General features: G+C 35.6%; 1 protein-coding gene across 2 annotated transcripts in view; it reads right to left on the bottom strand.

The window, feature by feature from the left end:
- Positions 1-5,781: 5,781 nt before the first annotated feature.
- LOC129279285 (remodeling and spacing factor 1-like) overlaps positions 5,782-23,901 on the bottom strand; it is a 33,903-nt gene continuing 15,783 nt past the window's right edge. The window contains exons 9-14 of one of the 2 annotated variants that reach the window (XM_064111632.1): positions 23,594-23,673; positions 22,961-23,021; positions 21,025-21,409; positions 18,854-19,085; positions 12,636-12,874; positions 5,782-11,614 (exon numbers count right to left, since the gene is read on the bottom strand). In XM_064111632.1, the coding sequence (XP_063967702.1) occupies positions 10,860-11,614; positions 12,636-12,874; positions 18,854-19,085; positions 21,025-21,409; positions 22,961-23,021; positions 23,594-23,673 (1,752 nt within the window). In that variant the 3' untranslated portion in view covers positions 5,782-10,859. The remainder of the gene's footprint in view (positions 11,615-12,635; positions 12,875-18,853; positions 19,086-21,024; positions 21,410-22,960; positions 23,022-23,593; positions 23,674-23,901) is intronic. The other variant, XM_064111633.1, reaches the window with a different exon arrangement.

The following is a 23,901-nucleotide window of genomic DNA, read 5'->3' as shown; positions in this document are numbered from 1 at the left end:
AATACTATATGGTTCAGTCAAGTTGGTCCTTATGGTCAATCTATAAAAAATGAAATATTGTATAATTCAAACAATAAAAAACAAAATAAATAGTGAGTGATGGACATTATCGACTGAGTCACCTAGTTGTACATATAACTGTTTTGTGAAAAATAAGCGAAACTTTGAAATGTCATAACTTTCTTATTTTATATCCAATTTTGATGATTTTTTCAGCACTATGCTAGTTTGATTTTTCTCTATTTATTCAAGTCAGCATTTTCCTGGGGTGGTCTTGACCTTTAAAATAAATAGTAATGAAAATATATATTCGGTTGATACTCTCCCTCGCAATCATAATATAACTTCACTACACTATTTAACTAAATACCATGTTATGGGTACAGAATGCTGCTGTGTTTCACTGGTGTGGCAAATTGTCTCATTCGGTCGCTACGTTCGCTCGCACAAAGATGACATCCATTTGGCTGTCTTATTATATACCTATTCATTGTCAAGAATTAAAAAAAATATATATTTTTACTGGTGAAAACAAACAAGTGACCTTCACTCAATACTCCATTTAAAAATCTGACCCTGTTAAAAAGTATATATATAAAAGAGTGGATTAAGAAACATTTTTTTTTGCTCGGTTGCTGAGCTCCTTCTCAATGATATCGTGAGGAAAAGAAGAAGAAGAAGAAGAGGAAGAATAAGTAGTAGTAGAAGAAAGAAGAAGGAAATAATCTTTACAAACGAAAAACATTTTCTGAAAACGGTAGAAATAGATATCCTACATGTCCTAGTAAAATAGAAAAGGCCTAATAATAGGCACTATAAGGAAATATAACTGTTCATGTGAAGTGGAGTAGAGAAGACAATAAAAATTCAAGAATCTATAGGGCCTATGTGAAGGAAGGAAATGAATTGATAAAGTCACTGAATCAACAATGTCAATTATATACAATCAAATTAAATATATATATATATATATCTTCAGACAATGAACATGAAAAATAAACTTTTTATAAGTTTGTAAAGTGCTGTCTGTCATCTAATCATTAATTTCATTACTTCACAAAAAAAAGATGTTTGTACTTTGATCAATTTAGTGAATTATGTTCTTTTATAACAGCTCATCAAAAACGAAACATTTTATTCTGAAATTTTTTTTTTAATCCTGACTTTGTTTACATGCAGACTAAAAAGCAAAACACTTATTCAAAATACTTTTCTTTCATATTTGGACTGTAATGTATTGGCAGACCAAAAGAAGAGACATTTTGCTCAGAATACTTTTATTAAAAGTAAAATTGTCTTGCGCTGTCCCTGTCACCTCGCCGTTACAACCATTTCCCTTTCCTTTCAATAATTGTCTTTCTAATTTTAACCTGATTGACTTCCTGTTTATCAGTGTTAAACACAATAATGAATGTTATTAATAGCGAAAGTAATTAACGCAAATAAAAAGCACACTTAACATACGCATCCCTATCCTTCATGTCCATTGTAGTAATCGATCGGAACGTATCCTGGTTCGCGACGTCACTAACGCAGGGATCAAAATCGACTTAAGTATCGAATCCTGATTTTGATTATATTAGGAAATCCAACAACGAGTTCGCAGCGATAAAAGGGAAATCGATCAAAAAACATCCTGAAAAAAGAACAATGAATTATAAGTTAATTGGTTTCCTTCATGGGTTTTAGTGCCAAAGATATCGAAAATAGAAGAAAATAAAAAATCACAACGATTTCTATACTTTGAAGGGTACTCAGTGTTTTTTTTTCACTTTATATATATATATATATCATTTCACTATATATATATCTTTCGGGGGGGGATTAGGACAAACTCTATGCTCTAAACTCCCGTTGATTCGAAAAATAAAAGAGCTGTCGCAATATTTCAAATATTCAGCAATTTGCTTTCACTGGATTTTTAAAATCATTACCCCAATTCCAAAGTCTACATAACAAAGAAGAAGAATAAAAAGAAGAAGATGATGAAGAGGGAGAAGAATAAGAAGAAGAAGAAAAAAAAAGAAGGAGGAGGAGGAAGAGGAGGGGTAGGAGAGGAAAGAAGAATAAGAAAATGAGAAGGAAGAGAAAGAAAGAAATATTTTTTTTAATTACGAAAAAAAAAAAATGTTAATGATCAAATTTAGATATAAAATTTCCAACTCCAAACTAATGTCAATTTGTGAGAGATCCATTTCACAATCGCTAACTGATACTTTAGTCATCAAATGAAACTTAATTTATCATAAATCTAACTTTCAGTCATGAAATTACTTGTTCTTTTCTCAAGAGCAATTATACCTCGTTCAAGGATTTGCTGTCATATTCATTTCTTTATCCTGATGGCCTTAGAGATGATATTTCAAACGAATCTTTACCCTCTTCTTTTATTCGTTATTCTTCCTATTGTAATTATATACTTTAAAATCTTCAAATCAAAGAAAACTATAAAAATAGAGAAAATAAAAGATAACGAAACTTTTTAAGCATGTTAAGAGAGTGACTCAATTGTATTTTTAAAATCAATTCAATCGTTGGAGTGGAAACTTTCGTGTCAGATGAGAAATTTGAATAAACTTTGATTCAAACCTTTAAATGTTGAAAAAAGTTAAAAGTATTACTCTGAATTTTAGGGGGAGGATGGGGGCAAAGAGAGCAAGAGAGAGAGAGAAAAAAGAAACAAGAGGAGGAAGAGATATTAACATATGAATCCATGAATCATTTTACCTGACTAGACGAATGGTGAGGAAATACAATGAAATCCCAGAGTAAATATTAAATCTTTATATTACAAACTTTATATTTTTTATCGTTTTGCATGTCAAGTACTAGGGATTGATGTAGGTGATGATGATGATGATGATGATGGACAGCATTTCTATAGCGCCATTTATCTAAAAAAAAAATCAAAGGCGCCGGCGCCGGCTCCCCAATGTATCACACATTATTCACAAAGTTGCTGGAAAAGATGGGTCTTTAGTTCAGATTTGAAGGTCTCAAAATTGTTACAATTACGAAGTTGGATTAGAGGAGAATTTAATTCTCGTTTAAACGACATCAATTTGTTTGTCAAATGTTTTGCTCATGGAATGACTGAAAGGAAATACCCACATTCTAAATTATTGTGAAATGATTACATCGATATGGAAACTGAACATTACAGCAATAAATCATATCTCTTTGTTGGCTTCACGCTCTTTGCATTTATAAATTACCCTTTACGTCACTGTCTGATTCTTGCTAACATGTAGGCCCGTATTCTGGAGTTAGATATAACTTAGACCACGATCTAACTCTGTGCTAAAATTATGGGGAGCCATAAGTTTAAACATTCTGTTTGTATTGTATATTTCTTATGTTTACTTTTTTGTTTCCTTTTGCTTTCATAATGAAGAAAAATACTTCGATTATGATTCCCTGATAATTATGAACAATTTGGGTGTCATATGAGTTAATAAATTGAATGTGTACTGTTAGGGATTTGTGCTCCAATCGGCTCTCCATAGTTAAACCACAACCTTAAACCAGGGTTTAATTCAAACCCGAGTTCAGAATACGGGCCATTCTGATTACAAGCAGGGGAGTTGTTTCACAAAACAGCGATTTTCACAGACTAAGTTGTTCTGAACCAATCAGATGAAAGTATTTCAACAGCTTGTAACAGTAATTTGTCAGTGATTATTACAGACTATTTTGTTTCACGAAATGCTCCCCATATCTTCATTGTGCACATCACATTTTATTTCAGTCTCTTTGGAATAAATTAAGGGTAAAATGAGTGTTACTAAGAAGGGGGTTGGGTGGGGGCTAATGTAAATCTGACCCCTTTAAAAAGAATCATGCAGGTCAGAACCTATAATACAACTTTGACTTGAGAGGGGAAATGGATATTAAATAGATAAGATAACATTTCAAATTAAATTGAAATTTGAAAGAGACTTACAATGCAAACTATTGAGAAAAATTGTTAACAGATAAAAATATAATTACAAATTTGAAACTTGAAAGAATCATAAAATGATTTGAAAGTACTTGAAATACTAAATTAAGATGTAATAAAAAGTCAATTTAGATCATGAAGGCAAAATGACCAGAGATATGACTTTTTTTCAGGAAAGTTATGAATTGGAGAGATATGGGGTGTCTAAATAAATAAAACCTAGTCTATGATTATGGGTGGGAAATGTATTTAAAAGTGAAGGAGTGGGAGAAAATGAGTGGGAAGAAATGAGAGAGGGGATGAGAATGAAAGAAAAGCAGACATACTGTACATACAGACTGACATACAGACATTAAGACAGGCAGAGAGGGGCAATATAGGATAAAGAGATACAATACATGCAAATTTCAGTACAGAATCAGAGAAAGAGAGAGATAGTGGCCTGTATTCTGAAGTCGGGTTTAACTATGGTCTAACTCTGCGGAGCTAAAATTATGGGGAGCCAAAATCCAAATATTCTGTTTATTTTGTATATTTCTTATGTTTACTATTTTGTTTCCATAGGCTTTCATAATGAAGAAAAATACTTCAGTTATCATTCCCAGACAATTATGAACAACTAGGGTGTCCTAGTAGATAATAAATGGAAAGTGTGGTACTGTTAGTGATTTGTGCCTCCATTGGCTCTCCATAGTTAAAACAAAACTTTAAACCGGGGTTAATTTAAACCAGAGTTAAGAATACGGGTCAGTGTGTTCAATAAAGAGAGGGGATGAAAAAAAAATTGTCTTTCAGGAAACAAGGAAATGGAGAAAAAGAAACAAACATATGCATGAACAAATTTTAACAAGCAATGTCTAAATGGACCCCCCCCCCCCCTCTCCCCCTCTTGCTCTCTCTCTCGTGTGCTCTCTCTCTCTATACATTATATTGCATCATGGGGGGAAATTGTATCTTCATCCATAGTATCAAGATAAGGTTAATAATACCAGCATAAAAATAAAATCAAATGTAAAATAGATCTATTCTCGACTGTAAACTGTACGCAGTCAAACTGTAGCAATGCCTCGACCAATGCCAAATCTGAAATATATTACACACTAACTTCTAAGATGTTTAAATAATGGTTGCATATACATATTTTTGAATTCTTAACCTTTACCTTGATATAGCAAAGACGAATCAGAACCTTGCCCCTACTGCAGACCTGCCAACCTTCTACAACATAATGTATTCTTAGAAGGGAAAAAAACTATCTTTTGACAAAAAAGAGTATTTTCAAAAATTCGTCTCAACGTAACAATCGCCAGCCTGTTGTAGTGAGATCGGTGAAAAAACATGTGAAATGACTCTACTTGAAAACTTTAAAATTCACCATTTTAAACATGTACTCGCAGGCAAGAATTTACTTGTTTTTTTCATGCAACAATTTACTGGCCCGACAGTAATTTTTACCGGTCTGGGACCGTCGAACCGGCGCTAGTGTCGCGCGCTGTGTATGATACATATTACATGATCGGAAATTTTTAAAAAAGTAACAAATCACAAAAAAAGTATTGGCATATTCCTACATATTCGTAGCATAAGAGGACCAAATACTTTAAAAAGGGAACAGTTGGTATGTCTGCTACTGTATGAATACTTGTCTGAAGTTTTAAGTTGATCCTCTCTGTCCAAATGGTTCTCTAGGTATTGCAAGAACGAAAACCAAACAGACAAATTGAAAAACATTACAATGCTTCCAGCCACCACCTATCATGGTGGGCATGAGATATAAAAAATCCAGCTACTCATCACACATAATGAAGTACCACAAAAAAAAAATACATGGACAACAGTAATTTGAATGCATAAATATACATAATACATGTTCATTTTAATGGCTAGTTCAGTCATTTTTTTTCTCTCTCTCTTTCAGAACAAAAATGAAAGCCATATTTTACTGCAAATGTTTGTACAAAGCTTGTTCATATACACTATGTACAACAATTAAGGAAAATTGATTTGAATTGAGGGACAATACAAAGTTAATAGACTACTCTTGCAGAAGAAGTTTAAATTCAGAGAAGGTAACAATAACATTGGAACACAACAGAAAGTCAAATTGTTAACAATACTATGAAGAAATTTGCTTCGCAACTAATTGTGAGACAATAAAGATAATTTTTCATATTTTCAAAATGTACGGCTTTGGATTTGTTCAATTGTCTTTTTATGCAGTCAAACTTTGTGTTCCATCGTGTTTAAACAAGGTTATGAATATCTTGAATACTAAGTGTCAAAAAAGAAACCATTTTTTTTAAGTATTAGTACTGCTCAAGAAGAACACCCCCCCACTAAAAAATGTGAAAATCAAAAAAAAAAAAAATATATATATATAAGTTAACAGGAAATGTGTGTAGGTTATAATTTACTGAAATATGCTGGTTTGAAATTCACAATGCACTGAAATAATTCAATTTGATCAGCTGATAGTAAACTTTTTATAGAAACTGCATTTGTTATAACAAGAATTCATGAAATACCCCAGTCACATTTCCCCTACTGCGGCTGTACGGCGAGTCGAAAACAGCCATTTTAACCTTTTTCGTACCAGCTACACATAGATGGTTTGAATAAAAATGAATAAAACGGCTGTTTTGACTTGCCTTACTGTAGGGGAAATTGCAGCTTAAGTGAATTATTACTAGTTTGATGCATTGCCTACCACTAGACTTTAATATCTGATGTTTAGATTTCTAGGAAATTAAATTGTTACATAGGTCAAACCGCCCATGTAATATAACATTAACAGCCTAAAACATGCATTTACAATGCAAAAGAATACTCTGAGTTGCAAATATTTGATCTAAAACAATTAATTTGGTTTGTCGACAAACAATTTCAAAATTGATTTGACATTTGAAAATAAAATTAATTGCATAACAATGATACATTTTTTATCAATGAAAATTGGACTCAATCAAATACAAATATATAAATGAATAGGTGGGACTATGAAAAAAAATTGGGAGGAAAATAAGACTGCACAATATGATAATATAAAAAATATTGTGACACTGAAACTTAGAATAGATATGATATCGGCCCGAACTCTGAACCCAGGTTTACTTTAGCCGCTGGTCTAAAGTTGTAGTTTAACTATGGATAGCCAATTGTGACAGGTGTCTCTAACAGTACAAGTTCAATTTGTCAGCTCATTTGACAATATCATTCACAACCAGCTTGAGAAAAATTACTGAAATAGCTCTCTTCGTCATTAAAACATGAGAGAGCCGAGTAGAGATAGAAAATATTTAGTGTAAATGCAATTTTGATATATTTGGCTTCCAATAATTTCAACACAGAGTTATTCGACTTCAGAATATGGGCCAGTGGCTCAATCTATCGCAACAACTGAGGTTTCCATTTCTTCCTGCCTAGAAATCTGATTCAAAATGCTCTACACCATTCATTAACCCTAATCCAATTCACCAGGGTCCCGAGGAAAGGATCAGTAAAACATCACCAATATTTGATTTCCCCATTGGGTGATTTCAAGTTCGGTGTTCGGTGCTGGTGTTGAGAGCGTGAAAAGGCTCCTGAACTGAGTTCCAACACCGAGCTGGGCTCGGAGGAGCGATGCCCATCGCGTTATCGATAGCTTATGACGTAATGCCTCTGCGCTGCTGATCACCTCAACTTTACGTGAGAACTTCTTAATGACGAAAGTGAAATCAGAGAGAAATTGCAATAAAATCTCATCGTACAGAATGCAAAGGCTAAAATAACTTCACGATTCTGAAAGAGTAAATATTATTGCCCATTACAATGTATCAGGCTCTGATGATTTGCACTCGTCTTATCTGCAAATATCTTATTTACATTACAGGGATGTTTCATCCTGTTCGCCGCCCGTTTGTGGGCTTCAAATGACCAACACCAACACCGAACTTGAAATCACGATTTTCCCAATCCCTGGGGGTTGGTGTTGGGGAAATTACATGTAGATCGTCAACACCGGCTGTGATGCTCGGTTCAGCAGACGGCATTCAACACCAGCGCTCAACAAGAACTGCCGGAACGGTCATATTTCCGAGGTCAATCCCAACACCAGCCTTATTTCAAGTAATGTGTTGTGGCTGGTGTTGATGTTGTCGCAACACCAACACCAGATTTCATCACCGTACTTAAAATCAACCAATTTCTAATATCACGTTGGGCTGGGCAATCGCGTATACCCGACCAATCGAGAAAAGGGCACCCTAAATTCACAAAAAGTCGGGTCCACTTTACCCGACCATTCAAGTATTTTACAATAATTTTCACAAAACATCGGGTAAACTGGACCTGACATTTCGGGAATTAAGATGGCGCTTTTCTCAAATGGTCGGGTACACGCGATTTCCCGACCCAATGCTTGATGACGCTAGCATCTGCAATCTTAGCTGGACAAAGTGGTAAGGGAACGTTGCCGATTTAACTTGGAAATCCTTAGTGACTGACAATTCCCCAGTTCAACACTAAATTGATAATGTTCACCGCTGACAATTAGCCACATGGCGGTTTTTACATCTCGCGATTGCAGAATACTCAGCACGCTACATGTATAATATTGTGCAGTCCTAGAAGTCAAATCAAAACTAAATAAACCCAGGAGTGCAGAGCAAAAGCTATTTTGGTCGCATGATCTCATTCTATTTCCAGATAAGGAACCACATTGACTGAACCATTATCTTGACCTATTCCAATGTAGTGGTTTTTATTCCTAGCCAACAGGAAGGAACAATCACTTTCCTATCATTTCTCAGAAAGGTGCTTAAAAGTTCTCTATCGAAGCTGTCTGGCAAACATGTTAGGTAGACAGCAAGCTAAACATTGGCAGTGAAAAAAATGTTTCTATTTAAACAAACATTTTTTTTAAGGGGAAGTTCATCCTGAAAAAAAATTTGTTGTACAAATAGCAGAAAAAATAATACAAAATATTGGTGAAGGTTTGAGGAAAATCCATTAAAGATTAAGAGAGTTATCAGAATATCAAGTGTTTTATTTGTGACGTCATAAACGAGCAGCTGCCCCATATATCATGTAATATAAAATGCATACATGTCATTTTTCAATGGTTCATGATGACTTATTTTTTTATTTTCTTTTTAGGAGCTGTTGTGAAATCATTTGCGTATTGATATACTGAAGGTACAATAAAAACTATTTTCAATTTTCTGTGAAAATGACATTTCATTGGCTTTTTACCATACGATATGTAGGAAAGCTGCTCACATATGACATCACATATCAAATAATTGACATTCTAATTACTTTTTCATTCTTTGATAGATTTTCCTAAAAACTTTGCCAGTATTTTTTATTAAATTTTCTGCTATTTTTACAATAAACTTTGTGTCAGGGTGAACTTTCCCTTAAAATGTTTTCAGCCAATGTTTTAAACTTAAGCAGTGAAATTTCAGCACACAATGAATTCAAATGAGTCTTTAAAATCAAGTTCAATCATCACATCATCGTAGATCTGTATATTAAACCTAACTTTATGAAATCATGATATCTAAGCTGAAAAAGCCTGAAACAATCACCCTAAAGATAGCCAACATAGATGAGCATGCGTGAGACAGTGTATTATTTACCTCCGGTGGGTGTTTCATAAAGTTGTTTGCAAGTTACAAGCGACTTTATGAACGACTAGTGGTGATCCTTTCGTGTGGCAAAAGAGATACACACAAGATTTCCATTGGCATTGATTTAGTTCCCACAAAATGGGCACCAGTCTTTCATTAAGTCGCTCATAATTTATGAACAGCTTTATGAATAAGACCAGGGGCCTGTAGCATAAAAGAAATACTCTGGCAAATTTTTTTCCAGATTTTTTTTATGTGTAAGTTTCAATGGCATAATTTTGTTTGCCAGAGTTTTTGTTTATTTGCCAGTGGAGTTTTTTTTTTGCCAAAATTGTTATGTAACGGGCAGTAATGCAATTCTTATTTTGTTAATTTCTCAACAATTACACATCTTAATAATGCTCAGTTATCACAATTAGTGACTTGGGATCCTTCACCACTCACCACCATGTCTATGTTATAGATAATAAGTAGTGATAATACATCATAAAGGGAGAAAAATAATTTCACTTTGCATTTCAATGTAATCTGTTGATCTGAATTTCATTTTCATAATGAACTCAGCACAATTTGAAGAGGATTCATGATTTTGGTTCAATTTTTTTACATGTACGTAGTAATATAAAGATTCGCAAAGATGAATTTGGACGTTCAAGACGACAAAATTATCATTAATAATTGATCATACAGCGTTTTAAAAAAAATTGGCAGCTTTCACTAAAAATTGGTATAAAATTCATGTTCATCCTCATGATCACATACCTTGCTGTCAGTAAATCAAGGAAAATTACAAGCAGCTTTTGATAAATTGAGATGTTAATTGTGAAATGAAATTTAGGATTAACAATACTTTGGCAATTTTGGCGCAACACTTTTAAAGGACCTTTTGACAGATGCTTTCTTAAACCCCTACATGATGTACTATTCTTGGTAAGGAACTGCCCGTATCCATTGCTCATTTTAAATACTGCACACTCTTCTGCATTTTTGAAGGGGGCTAAGAGAGACCTTATACACACACCATGGGTACGGAATCAAGCAAAAGCATGCCTGGGTAAAAAAAAAATCTTGAAGATTATCTCCGTAATCACAATGATTATTTAAGACCATGATTAATTGGCAGTGCCGTGTGTTGATTTTCAATCGTCTATCGGCGTTTCCGCCTCACAATCTAAAAACCCAACATGATTGCGACAAAGTAGTTACAATCTGACATGTACATGCAGACACAAAACAAAAATAACACTTGTGTATCCACCTAAAATACATATATACAGATTAACAGATACAGCCTTTGACCTTTGACCTCAAATGTCTTGGGTGACATACTCAATCAAGTCCGTGACCTGCAGAAGGTCATCTTCTTCCTCTCCGTTCACGGTGCCACCGTTAGCACCCTTCTGCCCCCCTATAGCCCCCTCTCCATTAGCACCCCTCCGACCAACCGTCGCACCACCATCATGGACATCTTCTGTACTGCTATCACCATTGACAGTCGTTGGAATGTATGACTTCCCGGTCTGAGGAAGTTGTTTTTTAGTTCTTACTTTCTGGCTGACAGCCTCCTCGCTGCTTTCCTCACCCGATTCATCCTCGTTCTCTTTATTCGAGTCCTGATATTGCTCGCTCCTGCTATCGTTTTCGTCCGATTTATCGTTTTCGTCCGATTCCGTGCTCTCACCCGCCATTTTCTTATAATCAATCCGCGTGGAGAACTTCCGCAGCGACGACCGCTGCAGCTCGATGCTCTTCTTCTTCTTTTTCCTCTTTCCAATGTCACTGTCGTTGCTATCGCTTTCGATCCTTTGCTTCGACTTCGTCTTCTCTTCCCCTTCTTCATCTTCATCCTCATCGTCGCTATCAATGCGGAATTTTCTTTTCCGTTGGGTGTAGTCTTCATTGTCCGAAGAGGATGATGGGGAGGGTGTTGGCGTACGAACTGCCTTTTTTCTTTTCTTTGATTTAGCTTCATCGCTGGAGTACTCTCGATACGAGATTATTTTCGCAGCAGCTTTTCGTCTTCCACCCGATGTCCATTCGTCATCCTCAGAAGAACCACTCCCTGTCAAAGCCAAAGAATTCATTCACATTTATTAGTACAAAAGTATATTTTTGTATGATATAGTGACACAAGGACAAAAAAGTCTCATCTTTAAAACAGTTCCATGAAATTTTCTCCAGCGACAATTGCTCAGCTTACTATTGGAATATCCAACAGCAACCCAGGATTTAACACTTTACCCTATCTTGAACCCATTTATTAACCTAACATAAAACCCTACTGCAATCCTAATCTAACCCTATATCTTCGACAAAATAGCGCCCGGAACAATTGTCGGCAGAGCAAATGTTGTGTCACCATGCAAGGATGTTTGGTGAGCCAAGTGGGTATTTCATAAAATTGATTGTAAGTTACAACCGACTTAATGACTGACTGATTGGCGACCCTTTCTTGAAGAAAATTATATACTGCATATTTTCATTGGTGTTGATTGAGCTCTGAAGAAAGGGTCGCCAGTCGTTTGTAAAGTCGGGTGCCAATCCCACCATGGCACTCACATCCTTTGGCAAGGTGATTATCTACATTTGCCACTCCACCCAGGTATAGTAAATGGGTACCCAGTAGGAAGAAATTCCTTGAATGCTTGAGCGTCCGATACGAGTAGCCGTGCTAAAGCCAAAAGTAATAGAAACATTGTATTAAGTGCTATATGAATGCTGTATACTATTATTATTTGTTATTGATATATATTTTCTAATATTAATAATAATAATGGGCATTTGTATAGCGCCATCTATCTAGAAACAATCTATTCCAAGGCGTATTGTTATCATTATTATTACCCCGGCTTTAGCTCGAGCTGCCTTTCAGCGCTCTTGGATTCAAGGAATTAATCCTGCCGGGTACCCATTCACCTCACCAGGGTCGAATGCAGCACAGTGTGGATAAATTTCTTGCTGAAGGAAATCACGCCATGGCTAGGATTCGAACCTGCGACCCTCTGTTTGAAAGGCGAGAGTCAGAACCACTAGACCACGATGCACCCACATTACGAAATTCCTTTTATTACATGTATTCTTACCAGAGAAACTTCCAGATGAGCTTCCTGAGTAATAACTGCCTTCGTCATCCTCCGCAGAGCTGTAATATCTCACTCTCTTCCGACCCCTCTCGCTCTTTCTTCTCGGCATGTTGGCATAGCGACGATTTCTCTTTGATCGTCCACGCCGTCTTGATGATCGCCGTCTCGAGCCCAAGAAGCTGTCGTCGCTTGCACCTGAGTAATTACTGCCCTCTGCAGCGGACTCGCTCTCGTTTTCACTTTGGAAGGAGAGGCAACAAGATAAATTTGACGAATCTGATATGATAATAGGTGACCTGTCACCCCAAAACCGACAATAAGTCGTCAAAATGAAATGAGATATTTGATTACCTTGAAAAAGCATGCCATAAGCGTTAAAATTATACATCACTTGTCAAAATTTATCAACAACAACCTGCACAATTACTTCATTGAATGTACAAGAATTTCACTGACAGCTCCAAAGAATAAGGAGATAAGAAGGTTAGAAATTTGGGGTTCACTCATGCATGAAATGTGCACAACACTGTGCTATCTCAGTGAAACTCCCAAGCAGTCTGGAAAAATCGGTATCAAAGAAACTCTTGTATAATTTGGTATTTTATTCAACTATACAACTTTGACTATAACATTTTGACGATAAAGAAGACAAATTACGTTTTCAGATGAGCTCAAGTTCTCATTTCTTACATTTTGAAGATCAAATTTGTTTGGGTTGTTTATAGAGAAACTTCCCTGGCGACTTATTGTTGGTTTGGGGTGGCAGGGCACATGTACCAATAAATGCACAGGTAAGAGAATGATGTAGACACCTTAATAATAATAATAATAATAGGCATTTATATAGCGCCATCTATCTAGAAATATTCTATTCCGAGGCGCGTTGTTACTATTATTATTATTATTACCCCTGCTTTAGCTCGAGCTGCCTTTCACTTTACCAAATGTCTAAGCTACATCTTTCATGCAGGAATCCTGCATCAATCTTCTTATGGCTAATCCTTACATTCATCAAGATAATATAAGGTATAGTCTATATTAATATAAGGTAGAGTCTATGCCATGAACACATATCTGTGCATCCACTGGAGTGCCACAAACACATTTTCGTGCAATGGTCATACAGCTATTGTTATGCCTTCAGGGTGCGACATAAGCGCTTGCCCGATTGCCCGGGGCAAGTAAAAGTTATAGTCAGGCAAGTGTTTTGAAGCAAAGACAAAAACTGGTTGCCCGAATCGGGCAAGCAAAATTCTCCTATGGAAATTATATTTAGAAAGATTCCCCATATTTCACCATCAAAATATAGAAAAGAAAAAGAGACAAAAAAAAGAAGCAATATCATTAATTTCTCCTTTCAAAAAAGTTTATAAGTCATGATTCGAATTGCAAAATTTGCGCCATTTTCTGCAATAAACACTCAGCTCAAAGACGTACACACACACAGAAGCAATGGCAGTCTAGCATACCTAGCTAGCTAGCACCGCGCCTCGTCCACGCAGCTGATGCATTTTAAGTTTGTACGGAGTATGGTGCTGCACGAACGAAGTTTGCCCTGGAAGAAATCTCTCACAGAACTGTCAAAATTCACATTTCTTACCAATGAAAATTCTTGTTATGTCCATATTTCCTAAAAATTGGGGTAGTAGCTCTGTCATTTGTAAGCAGTAAAAGGAGAGATTTTCACTTCTGTTATGCTTCAAAAAGATCGGGTTTCGAATGATCGTCTGTATCGCACACACTGAAATACATTGTTTGATAGTCCCACATATGCATTTGTGTGTATGTTGATAAACGTGGTTTCTTTCGTAACTATTTTTTTTAGCCAATTGATGAATTTTCTTCTTTATGTATGACTGGATAGTTTGAGCTTTCTTCCTCTCTATTTACTTTCTTTCTGCCTATCTTTCCTTCTTTTCTTTTCAATCTTTCCTTCTTTTGAATCTCTTTATTTCTTTAAATTTCCTTCCTTCTTTTGTTAATTTTTCTGTTATATAGCTGTCTTTCTTTTTGTCATTCTTTTCTTGCTATCTTTTTTTCTTTCTTCCTTTCATCCAACCTATGTTTACCTCTTTCTTTAATCCTTCCTTCTTTTTCCCTTCCTTTCATTCTTTCTTACTGTCTTCCTTCCGTCCATCCCTTCTTTACCTTTTCTTCCTGTCTTTTTTTCTTCCTTACTTTCTTCATCCCTTTCATTCTTTCTTTTTTTCTTTATTTCTTTCCTTCATTCCTTCCTTGCTTTTTGTCTTTCATTCTTTCTTTCTCCTTCCTTCCTTTCATTCTAATTTTCTTTATTTCTGTCACTCGTTCTTTTGATCTTTCTTTTTTCCATCCATCCTTTCTTTTCTTCCTTATTTTTCTTTCTGCCTTCCTTTATCTCTTTCCTTCATTCCTTCCTTCATTTCTTTCTGTCTTTCGTTCTATCTTTCTTTTCTTTCTTTCTTTTTTTTCCTTCCTTCCATCTATCCTTATACCTTTTCTTTCTTCCTTCTTTCCTTTCTCTCGTTTTCTTTCTTTCTCTTTTCCTTCCTTCCATCAATCCTTTACCTTTTCTCTTTTCTTTCTTCCTTTCTTTTTACCTTTTTTCTTTCTTTTTCTTTTTTTATTCGTTCCTTTCTTTCCTTCCTTTCTCTTCCCCTCGGTTTTTTTTCTCTTTTTTTTCTTTCTTTTTTCTTTCCTTCCATCTTTTTTCTTTCCTTCCTTCTTTCTTTCTTTCTTTCTGATTACGTTTTTTGTCTTTCGTTCTTTTGATATTTCTTTTTTTTCCATCCATTCTTTCTGCCTTCCTTCATTTCTTCCTGTCTTTCGTTCTATCTTACTTTTCTTTTTTTCCTTCCTTCCATCTATCCTTATACCTTTTCTTTCATCCTTCTTTCCTTTCTCTCATTTTCTTTCTTTCCCTTTTCCTTCCTTCCATCAATCCTTTACCTTTTCTCTTTTCTTTCTTCCTTTCTTTCTTTTTACCTTTTTTCTTTTTTTATTCGTTCCTTTCTTTCCTTCCTTTCTCTTCCCCTCAGTTTTTTTTTTCTTTCTTTTTTCTTTCCGTCCTTCTTTCCCTTCTTTCTTTCCATCTTTCTCTTCCCCGCAGCCAATGTCTCTCTCTCTCTCTCTTTATTTCTTTTTTTTTTCTTCCTTCATTTCTTCGTCCTTTCTGTCTTTCTTCTTATTTTTTTTCTTTCATTCTCTCCCCCTCTCTTAATTTCTTTCTTTTTTTTCCTCTGGTTATTTTCAGTGATTTCCCCTTCTTTTATTGTGTGTCCTAGTCCCCTCCAAAATATATAGAAAATATATGAGATTAGGAAATTAATTAAAGAGCATATTGACCATATATTTTGTCATGATGTTCAAGATAAAAATCGTTAAAACAAAAAAATACAACCACATGTACAAGGTACATCAGTAGTCATGTTGAAAAATGTATTTTTAAAGCCGTCAATGTTATGGTATGTAAAACCATAAGGCTATAACTTGTTTTGAAGGATTTTTTCGGGCAAGTGAAATCTATATTCAGGCAAGTATTTTCCAACTATTTGAAAATTTACTTGCCCGACTGGGCAAATGCTTCAAAAAAGTTATGTAGCACCCTGTGCCTATTGCATTTTGAGGAGTGCATTGCATGCATGAGTGATTCCATTGTTCAGTTCAGCCTATGGTCAAGAGGTTTAACATAATTGTCTCAGGAGTGATTCCCTTTTTTTATAAAGAAAACAATTAAACATAGACTCTTTGAAAAAAAAAGGCACTCACTGATTACAGTGAATGACACATTAAGAGTTAATTAACCCTTATTAAATTGGGGGGGGGGGGCAATTTGACCCCCCCCCCCTCAACAAATTTTGTCACTACGCCGTTGCACAAATTTTTTTGACTGCGCCGCTCACTGACTTAACTTTCAAGTCTTGCGCATCTTTTGAGACCAAATTTGCGAAGCCCGGGTACGCGGTTCCAAAATTACTTAACGTTTTGTAAGTGCATGTCAGACCAGAAATTGCTCAAAAACGTGATTCCGTGTAAAAAGTCAATGCAAATTGTGTTTTTCAACCAAAAATCGTAAATGTATGATTATTTTTAGTTTTGTTGGTTTAAATGGATTTATTTTATGCTATTTATGATCGCAAAAGGGTCCTCGACGAAGTTCATCGAGAAAAACAATAAAAAACAAAGGTTTGAAAAAACAAAGAAATACATAAGAATTTAAAAAACAATACATAAGAAATTATATTTTTGCTATTTTTTGTAGATATTTGTTAGAAATGTAATAATTGATACTCCCACCAAAAATTAGCATTCTACTAGCTGTATAAATTGAGTTAAAGGCAAATACATCCACAAAAAACCAAATTTATGGCAATATTCATATGCTTATTTGCATAATTAATAAAAAAATATTTTTTTTAATTTGGAAAATTTTACTATACACTCTTGTAGTTTAAATCCGGCTCTACGCGCTTGCAAATTTTTCGCGGCGATTGCACAATCAGCTGCCGAGATCTGAGGGGGGGTCAAATTGACCCCCCCCCCCCCCAGTATATACTGGTCCGAAATAGCCCAGTTAAGATAGGGTTAATCAATCTTCCATAAATCAAATAATCAGCTAAGTCAAACAAATTTTTTTTTCAGACCAGAATATGCAAATAAGTATTTACATTTTCTAAGTCAAAATTTGTCAAAGTTAAGCAGATTTATGTGGTCCCAAGATATTCTACCCACTTAATAATTCTTGGCTTAAATGAATAGAGTTTCAAGATGAAGGGTTTCTTTCATACCCCGCCCCCCTGAAAATTTTGGCTTGATAGAGTTTAAAATAAAGGATTTAATTTCATTTCACTACCCCCACCTTCAATAATCTTCGCTCAATAAAGTTTAAAGGAGAATGAAACCCTTGAAACCAGCTGAATCCATATCAAAGAGAAAAATCAAAGGAACACATTGTTGAAAGTTTGAGGAAGATTGAATGAATAATAAGAAAGTTATGAGCATTTGAATATTGAGATCACTAGTGCCATGTAGATCCTCCCATCGGCAATGCGACCAAGATCTGTGATATCACACACGTACAACTCCCTCATTACTTTAGTACTTATTTCACTTATATTCTCACTTTTATAGAGTCTATCACAAGGTGAGGTGTTCTCTTTATGAGATGACAAGTACAGAGGTTTCACAACATTATATCATTGATGAATCGTTTGTCATATGATTAGAATGAGCAAAAAGAAATGTTTTGGGGTATATTTTCAGTGTCCAAATGGGAGAGTTGTACGTGTGTGACATCACAGATCTTGGTCGCATTGCCAATGGGAGGATCTACATGGCACTAGTGATCTCAATATTCAAATGCTCATAACTTTCTTATTATTCATTCAGTCTTCCTCAAACTTTCAACAATGTGTTCCTTTGATTTTTCTCTTTGATATGGATTCAGCTGGTTTCAAGGGTTTCATTCTCCTTTAAGGAAGAAGGGTATCTTTACCCGCTCCCCCTCCCTCAAACATCTTGGTTTTATAGAGTTTAAGGATGAGGTGTTTATTTCCTTTCAAACTTAACAGAGTTTAAAGATTAAAAGTTTCATTTTACTCACCCCACCACCAAAAAAAAAACTAGGTTTGATAGTTTTTAAAGGTTAATAACTACATCTTATCCCCTTTGAAAATCATGGAGTGATCTAAAGGCAAAGAATTTGATTATACCCCCCTTTGAAAATCTTGGTTTGATAGGCATGTATTCTGAAGTCCAATCTAACTTAAACCATGGTCTAACTTTGTGCTAAAATTATGGGAAGCTGAAATGTGCAAATTCTAATAAAAAATTGTATGTTTCTAATATTCATATTCATTGTGTTCTTTTTCAAGGTGTTAATAGTGAAGAAAAGCATTTTATGTATCATTCCCATAATGTGGTGAATGACGTGAGCACCGATTGTGCTGTCAAAATGAGTCTTTCCTGTTTGAGAGTTCTTACACAATTGGCTATCCATAGTCATAACCACAACTTTGGACCAGAGTTTGAATTAAACCCGACATCAGAATACAGGCAAAAGAGTTTAACTAGGGGTGCCAATTTGAATTGATCAGAGGGCCTGAAAATCACCTAGAATACAATATTTTGTACACATAAATGCTAAAGCTATGGCCTGAAAATAAATTGCCGGTGCCTGAATTCAGGCTTTTGCATGAAAAGTGGCATCCCTGGTTTAAAAATGTGTTTCTTTGGTTTACCTTTCAACTTTGAAGTCTTCACTGTTCTCGTCCTCACTGGACCACTCTAGATCATTGAGTCTTCTCTTCTTCTTTCCTCTCCTATCTTGTCTTCTCCCCCTTTCATCCTCTTCCTCCTCTTCGCTTCTCTTCTCTTCTTCTTCTTCTTCTTCTTCCTCCTCTGCCCCCATGATGGTCGACATGTCCTTCCCCCGGCTCACGCCCCACCTTGACTTGTACTCGACCTCTGCTGCTTGAAAGAAGCAATGAATTAGCATTGATTAAAATCAGTCTTAACATAACTATGATAATCATCAAATCAGAGATTGCATAAGTGCAGTAATACATGTACATTTAGTAGTCCAACTAGTACTGACTTCATACCATGTGTAAATCTCTATCATCATCTGTATTAGAAATTTTAATGAAGCACAGGAAATGCATATTTTTGTCTGCATGATTTGCCTCTATATAAAAGCAATTTTTATAACATGTGTAGCACATAATATGACCCCTTCTACTAATATGTTATGGGGGTGTTTCTTAAAGCTATTCGTAAAGTTACGCACGACTGGTGACCTTTCTTGTGCCACACTATCCCTATGTAGCTCACTTAGCACCTAAGATCATGTTCCAGTAGTGCGTAAAGTTGAGCGTAACTTAACAGCTTTATGAAACGCCCACCTGGTAGGTGTTTCATAAAGCTGCTTGTAATTCATGAGCGACTTTACGAACGACTGGTGATCCTTTCTTGTGGTAAATGATACAAGCTGGATTTTCATTGTTGATTAAGTTCTGAAGAAAGGATCACCAGTCGCTAGTAAAGTAACTCGTAACTTACGAACAGCTTAATGAAACGCCACTTGGTATAGACAATCATCTAACGATTAAAGATCTTTCAAAGATCATCAGCCCAGACCAGGGTTGGCATATTTCCTAGACATTTGGGAAGGAAATTTTAACAGTCTAACTATACAAAAGATCAAAATCATATCGGACTGTGTCTGGAAAACATAACAAAAAATTGGAATGGCCAACCCTGATCCAGACACAACAGAAAGGGGTGGAATAAACTCATACAACTTCAGTCAGTCCGCAAGCCCCTGTGTTAATGAGCAAATGAGCAAGATTTATCCAAGTCCTCTCGTGGCTGAATTCATGTCCCTGCAAAATCTCGTGAATTGTGAGACTTTCTTTCTCAAAGAATTTAACCACTTTCTCCTTGAGTAATATTGATTATTTTTGTACCATGGGCAAGAGTAAATGTTACCCTTTTATATTGGTCATTTCTTTTGAATGAAATATTTTGATAAATAAGTGAATTTTTTACCTGAAAAGATGCATCAAACAGAATTTTCTTCCTCTGTTTTCACTTGCAAATTGTGCAACATTTTGTGTTTTAGGCACCAACATTATTTATATCATCAGAAAGCTCAAACTCTATACTTTCTTACAATGTCACTCTTGATATGTGGCATCTTTTAGATGGGTCAGCAGCCAGTTATTTCCATCAAGATGCAAGAAGAGATTTCTGAAATTTCTGAGTAACATAAAATCCGGAGTTCTGATTGGCTGAATACTGTTTTCAAAACAAACAGGCACGGGTAATTTGAAGAGATTACCACATGGTGAGTGTGACCTTGCAGAGGCCCAGTGTGGGGAACATTGGAATTTGCATGGGTGTGTGGTCACTATGACCAATCAGAGCGCAGTATTCTTGTTTTTGAGCTGCAAAATGTACTTGGCCTATGAAAAGCTGGCTGCTGACCCATCTAAAATACATCTTCTTATAAAAGTTATATCATATTAAAGCTTAGATCTTCAGCTTTATCATGATTTAAAAATCATTTGTGCCCAAACAGAAATTAAGTGTGAAAACAACAACTTTTGTTGCATGAAAAAAAAAATTTTGTTTCATGTTTTAGATCAAAAGTTTTTCCTATATTACAACATTCTTTTAAAAATCCAAACACATGACCTAAAAGAATGATTCTTCTTCTTTACAAAGATACCAAAAACATGAAATTTGGTCAATATTTAGAGCAGCAATGGCCGAATAAAAAGAGGTATTTTGGTTCGCACCAAGCTCATTAACTATGCAAAAACCCTCTTGTCATGAATATCACTTGGATAAAAGAAGCTACTTTTTCAGGGCTTGCGGACTGACTGACTTACAAGGAAAATAAACTAACCTTTTTTGTGTTCCTCCACCTCCTCATCAATGGCTGATTTGATGGCCGAGTCAAAGTCATTGAAGCTATAGTCTATGGTCTTACGTGACCTTTGTGACCTTCGACTCACGACCTCATAATCATCTTCATAGTCCGGCACAATGTCGTCTTGCCGAGATCGGCGAGGTCTGCTTCTGTGAGATCGATGGTGTCTGGACTTTCTCGATCGTCTGCTTCGTGAGCTGTGTGATCGACGGGATCGTGAGCCGTGGGATCTGTGTTTGCGTCGCTCCTCGTATTCAACACCATCTTCTCCTTCCTCTTCCTCCTCTTCTTCTTCATAGTCATCATGCCGTGACCGCCTCTTTTCACCTCTCCTCATCTTCTTCGCAACTATCATTGTTTCCTGTGGTAATAAATTCAATATCACATCCAGTAGGTAACAATGACAGATTGTCGCTGGGCTGTTCAAAGTTTGTATCTCAAAATATAAAAATTTCTAAGGACAGGCATTTCTTGCATGGGTGTATGATTTAACTTAATAATAAGTAAATAATAATAACTAAATAATAACTTAACTTTAAATTTTTATGTATCAGACTGTGATTTTATTTTGTTTCTTCCGGCACAAATATTCATACCTGAATGATATGTGCCATAAAAACTACAACAAAAGCAACAATATTATTGAAGAATAATGAATCAATCCTTGGACAATGCCCTCTGACTTAATACTGGTAATTCAAGGTAGATATAACCTCCCAAATGACTGCATGAATTTAGGAATCCCTCAGTTCAGAGTTGAATGATCTTAACAAGTGGAATGCCTCTGGCCGTCTCACCTGCATCACGCGATTCAATATAGCAGCAGTGCTGATTTTGAAAACTACTATAACTCGCACAAGATGTTCAGTGATACTTGGTTACTCTTATTTCCACGTTTTATGAACTAGACCAATACACTTATAGAGATATGATGGCAATTCAACAAATACCCCCAACGTGGCCAAAGTTCTTTGACCTTACATGACCTTTGACCTTGATCATGTGACCTGAAACTCGCACAGGATGTTCAGTGATACTTGATTACTATTATGTCCAAGTTTTATGAACTAGACCAACACACTTTCAAATTTATGGCTGTAATTCAACAAATACCCCAATTTGGCCAAAGTTCATTGACCCTAAATGACCTTTGACCTTGATCATGTAACCTGAAACTTGCACAGGATGTTCAGTAATACTTGATTACTATTATGTCCAAGTTTCATGAATCAGATCCATAAACTTTCAAAGTTATGATGGTAATTCAACAGATACCCCCAATTCGGCCAAAGTTCATTGACCCTAAATGACCTTTGACCTTGGGCATGTGATGTGAAACTCAAGCAGGATGTTCAGTGATACTTGATTAACCTTATGTATAAGTTTCATGAACTAGGTCCATATATTTTCTAAGTTATGATGACATTTCAAAAACTTAACCTTAGGTTAAGATTTTGATGTTGATTCCCCCAACATGGTCTAAGTTCATTGACCCTAAATGACCTTTGACCTTGGTCATGTGACATGAAACTCAGGCAGGATGTTCAGTAATACTTGATTAACCTCATGGCCAAGTTTCATGAACTAGGTCCATATACTCTCTAAGTTATGCTGTCATTTCAAAAACTTAACCTCAGGTTAAGATTTGGTGTTGACGCCGCCGCCGTCGGAAAAGCGGCGCCTATAGTCTCACTCTGCTATGCAGGTGAGACAAAAATGACTAAAAGAAAATAGAGTATCAAAAAGAAAGATCCAGGCCACATCTATATTACCCCAACTCTATATTACCCCATTAGTCAATTGAGAGAGGAAAAAATTTCCCCTTTGGGTCGCCTTGCCCCCCCCCCCCCCCATCAGAATATCCTGATGCCATTCCTACACAAGATTTGTTTAGAAGTCAATTAATACATACCTCTGGCAATATATTGACGGCACACACATCAGTGTATTTATATTTCAGTTTTCGTTCATCTCTGCAGGAAGAACAAAAGAGAAGTCAGGAGGTTTAGCTCAACAGGGGAGTGTTTCACAAAGCAAGTAGTCAGTGACAAATTCGTTCTAGGCCAATCAGATGCAAGGATTTCAGTAGCTTATAACTATTGTCGGTGTAAAATCACTATTTGTTTCATGAAACTCTCCCCAGAATTTCCATTTTCCAATATCCAAATAGAAATAATGTTTTTTTTCTCTCACAAAGAGTCAAAATGTGGCAATTTCTTTTGTGTCATATCAAATAGTATAGCAATAAAAACTAGGAAAAGTTCATGTATGTCCCTAAGGAGACAGGTTCATCAAAAATGTAGGGTAGAGGGAAGGGTATATCATGTTACAAACAAGTCCAGACCAATTTTAAAACATGATTCTTGGGTCTTGATCAACTTATCATGATCCTTTTCTCCAAACGCCAATTTTATCTACGATTTACTAAAGCTTTCATTTCATGTATAAGGTAGAAACAAGAAAATACACTAACTCCATACAATTAACACTGGTATTAGTTATTTTTGTAGGAAACCAACCCCAATAAAACAGGTCAAAGTTTTACCTTCTAGCTATCCTGTCCTTCTTTTTCAAGTCAGCATCTAGATCTTCCAGCTTAGCAGCGAGATTAACGATCAGCTCCTCCTTCAAAATAAAGAACAATAATAGCATTAAAAAATAGTTTGTCTCTGAAAGGCGATTTAAAAAGCAAATAAATAACTGTTGAATAAACACCACAGATAACTATGTGAAAATGAACATGATATGGAACAGGCCAAAAATGAAAATATCAATTTTGTGGACTACTTTTCACAGTTAAAGGAGAATGAAACTCTTGGAGCAAGTTAGCTGTTGTGAAAGCAGAAAAATCAA

Source organism: Lytechinus pictus, chromosome 16 (assembly GCF_037042905.1).
Source record: "Lytechinus pictus isolate F3 Inbred chromosome 16, Lp3.0, whole genome shotgun sequence".
Taxonomy (NCBI): Eukaryota; Metazoa; Echinodermata; class Echinoidea; order Temnopleuroida; family Toxopneustidae; genus Lytechinus; species Lytechinus pictus.
This window is presented reverse-complemented; position numbering and strand designations above follow the sequence as displayed.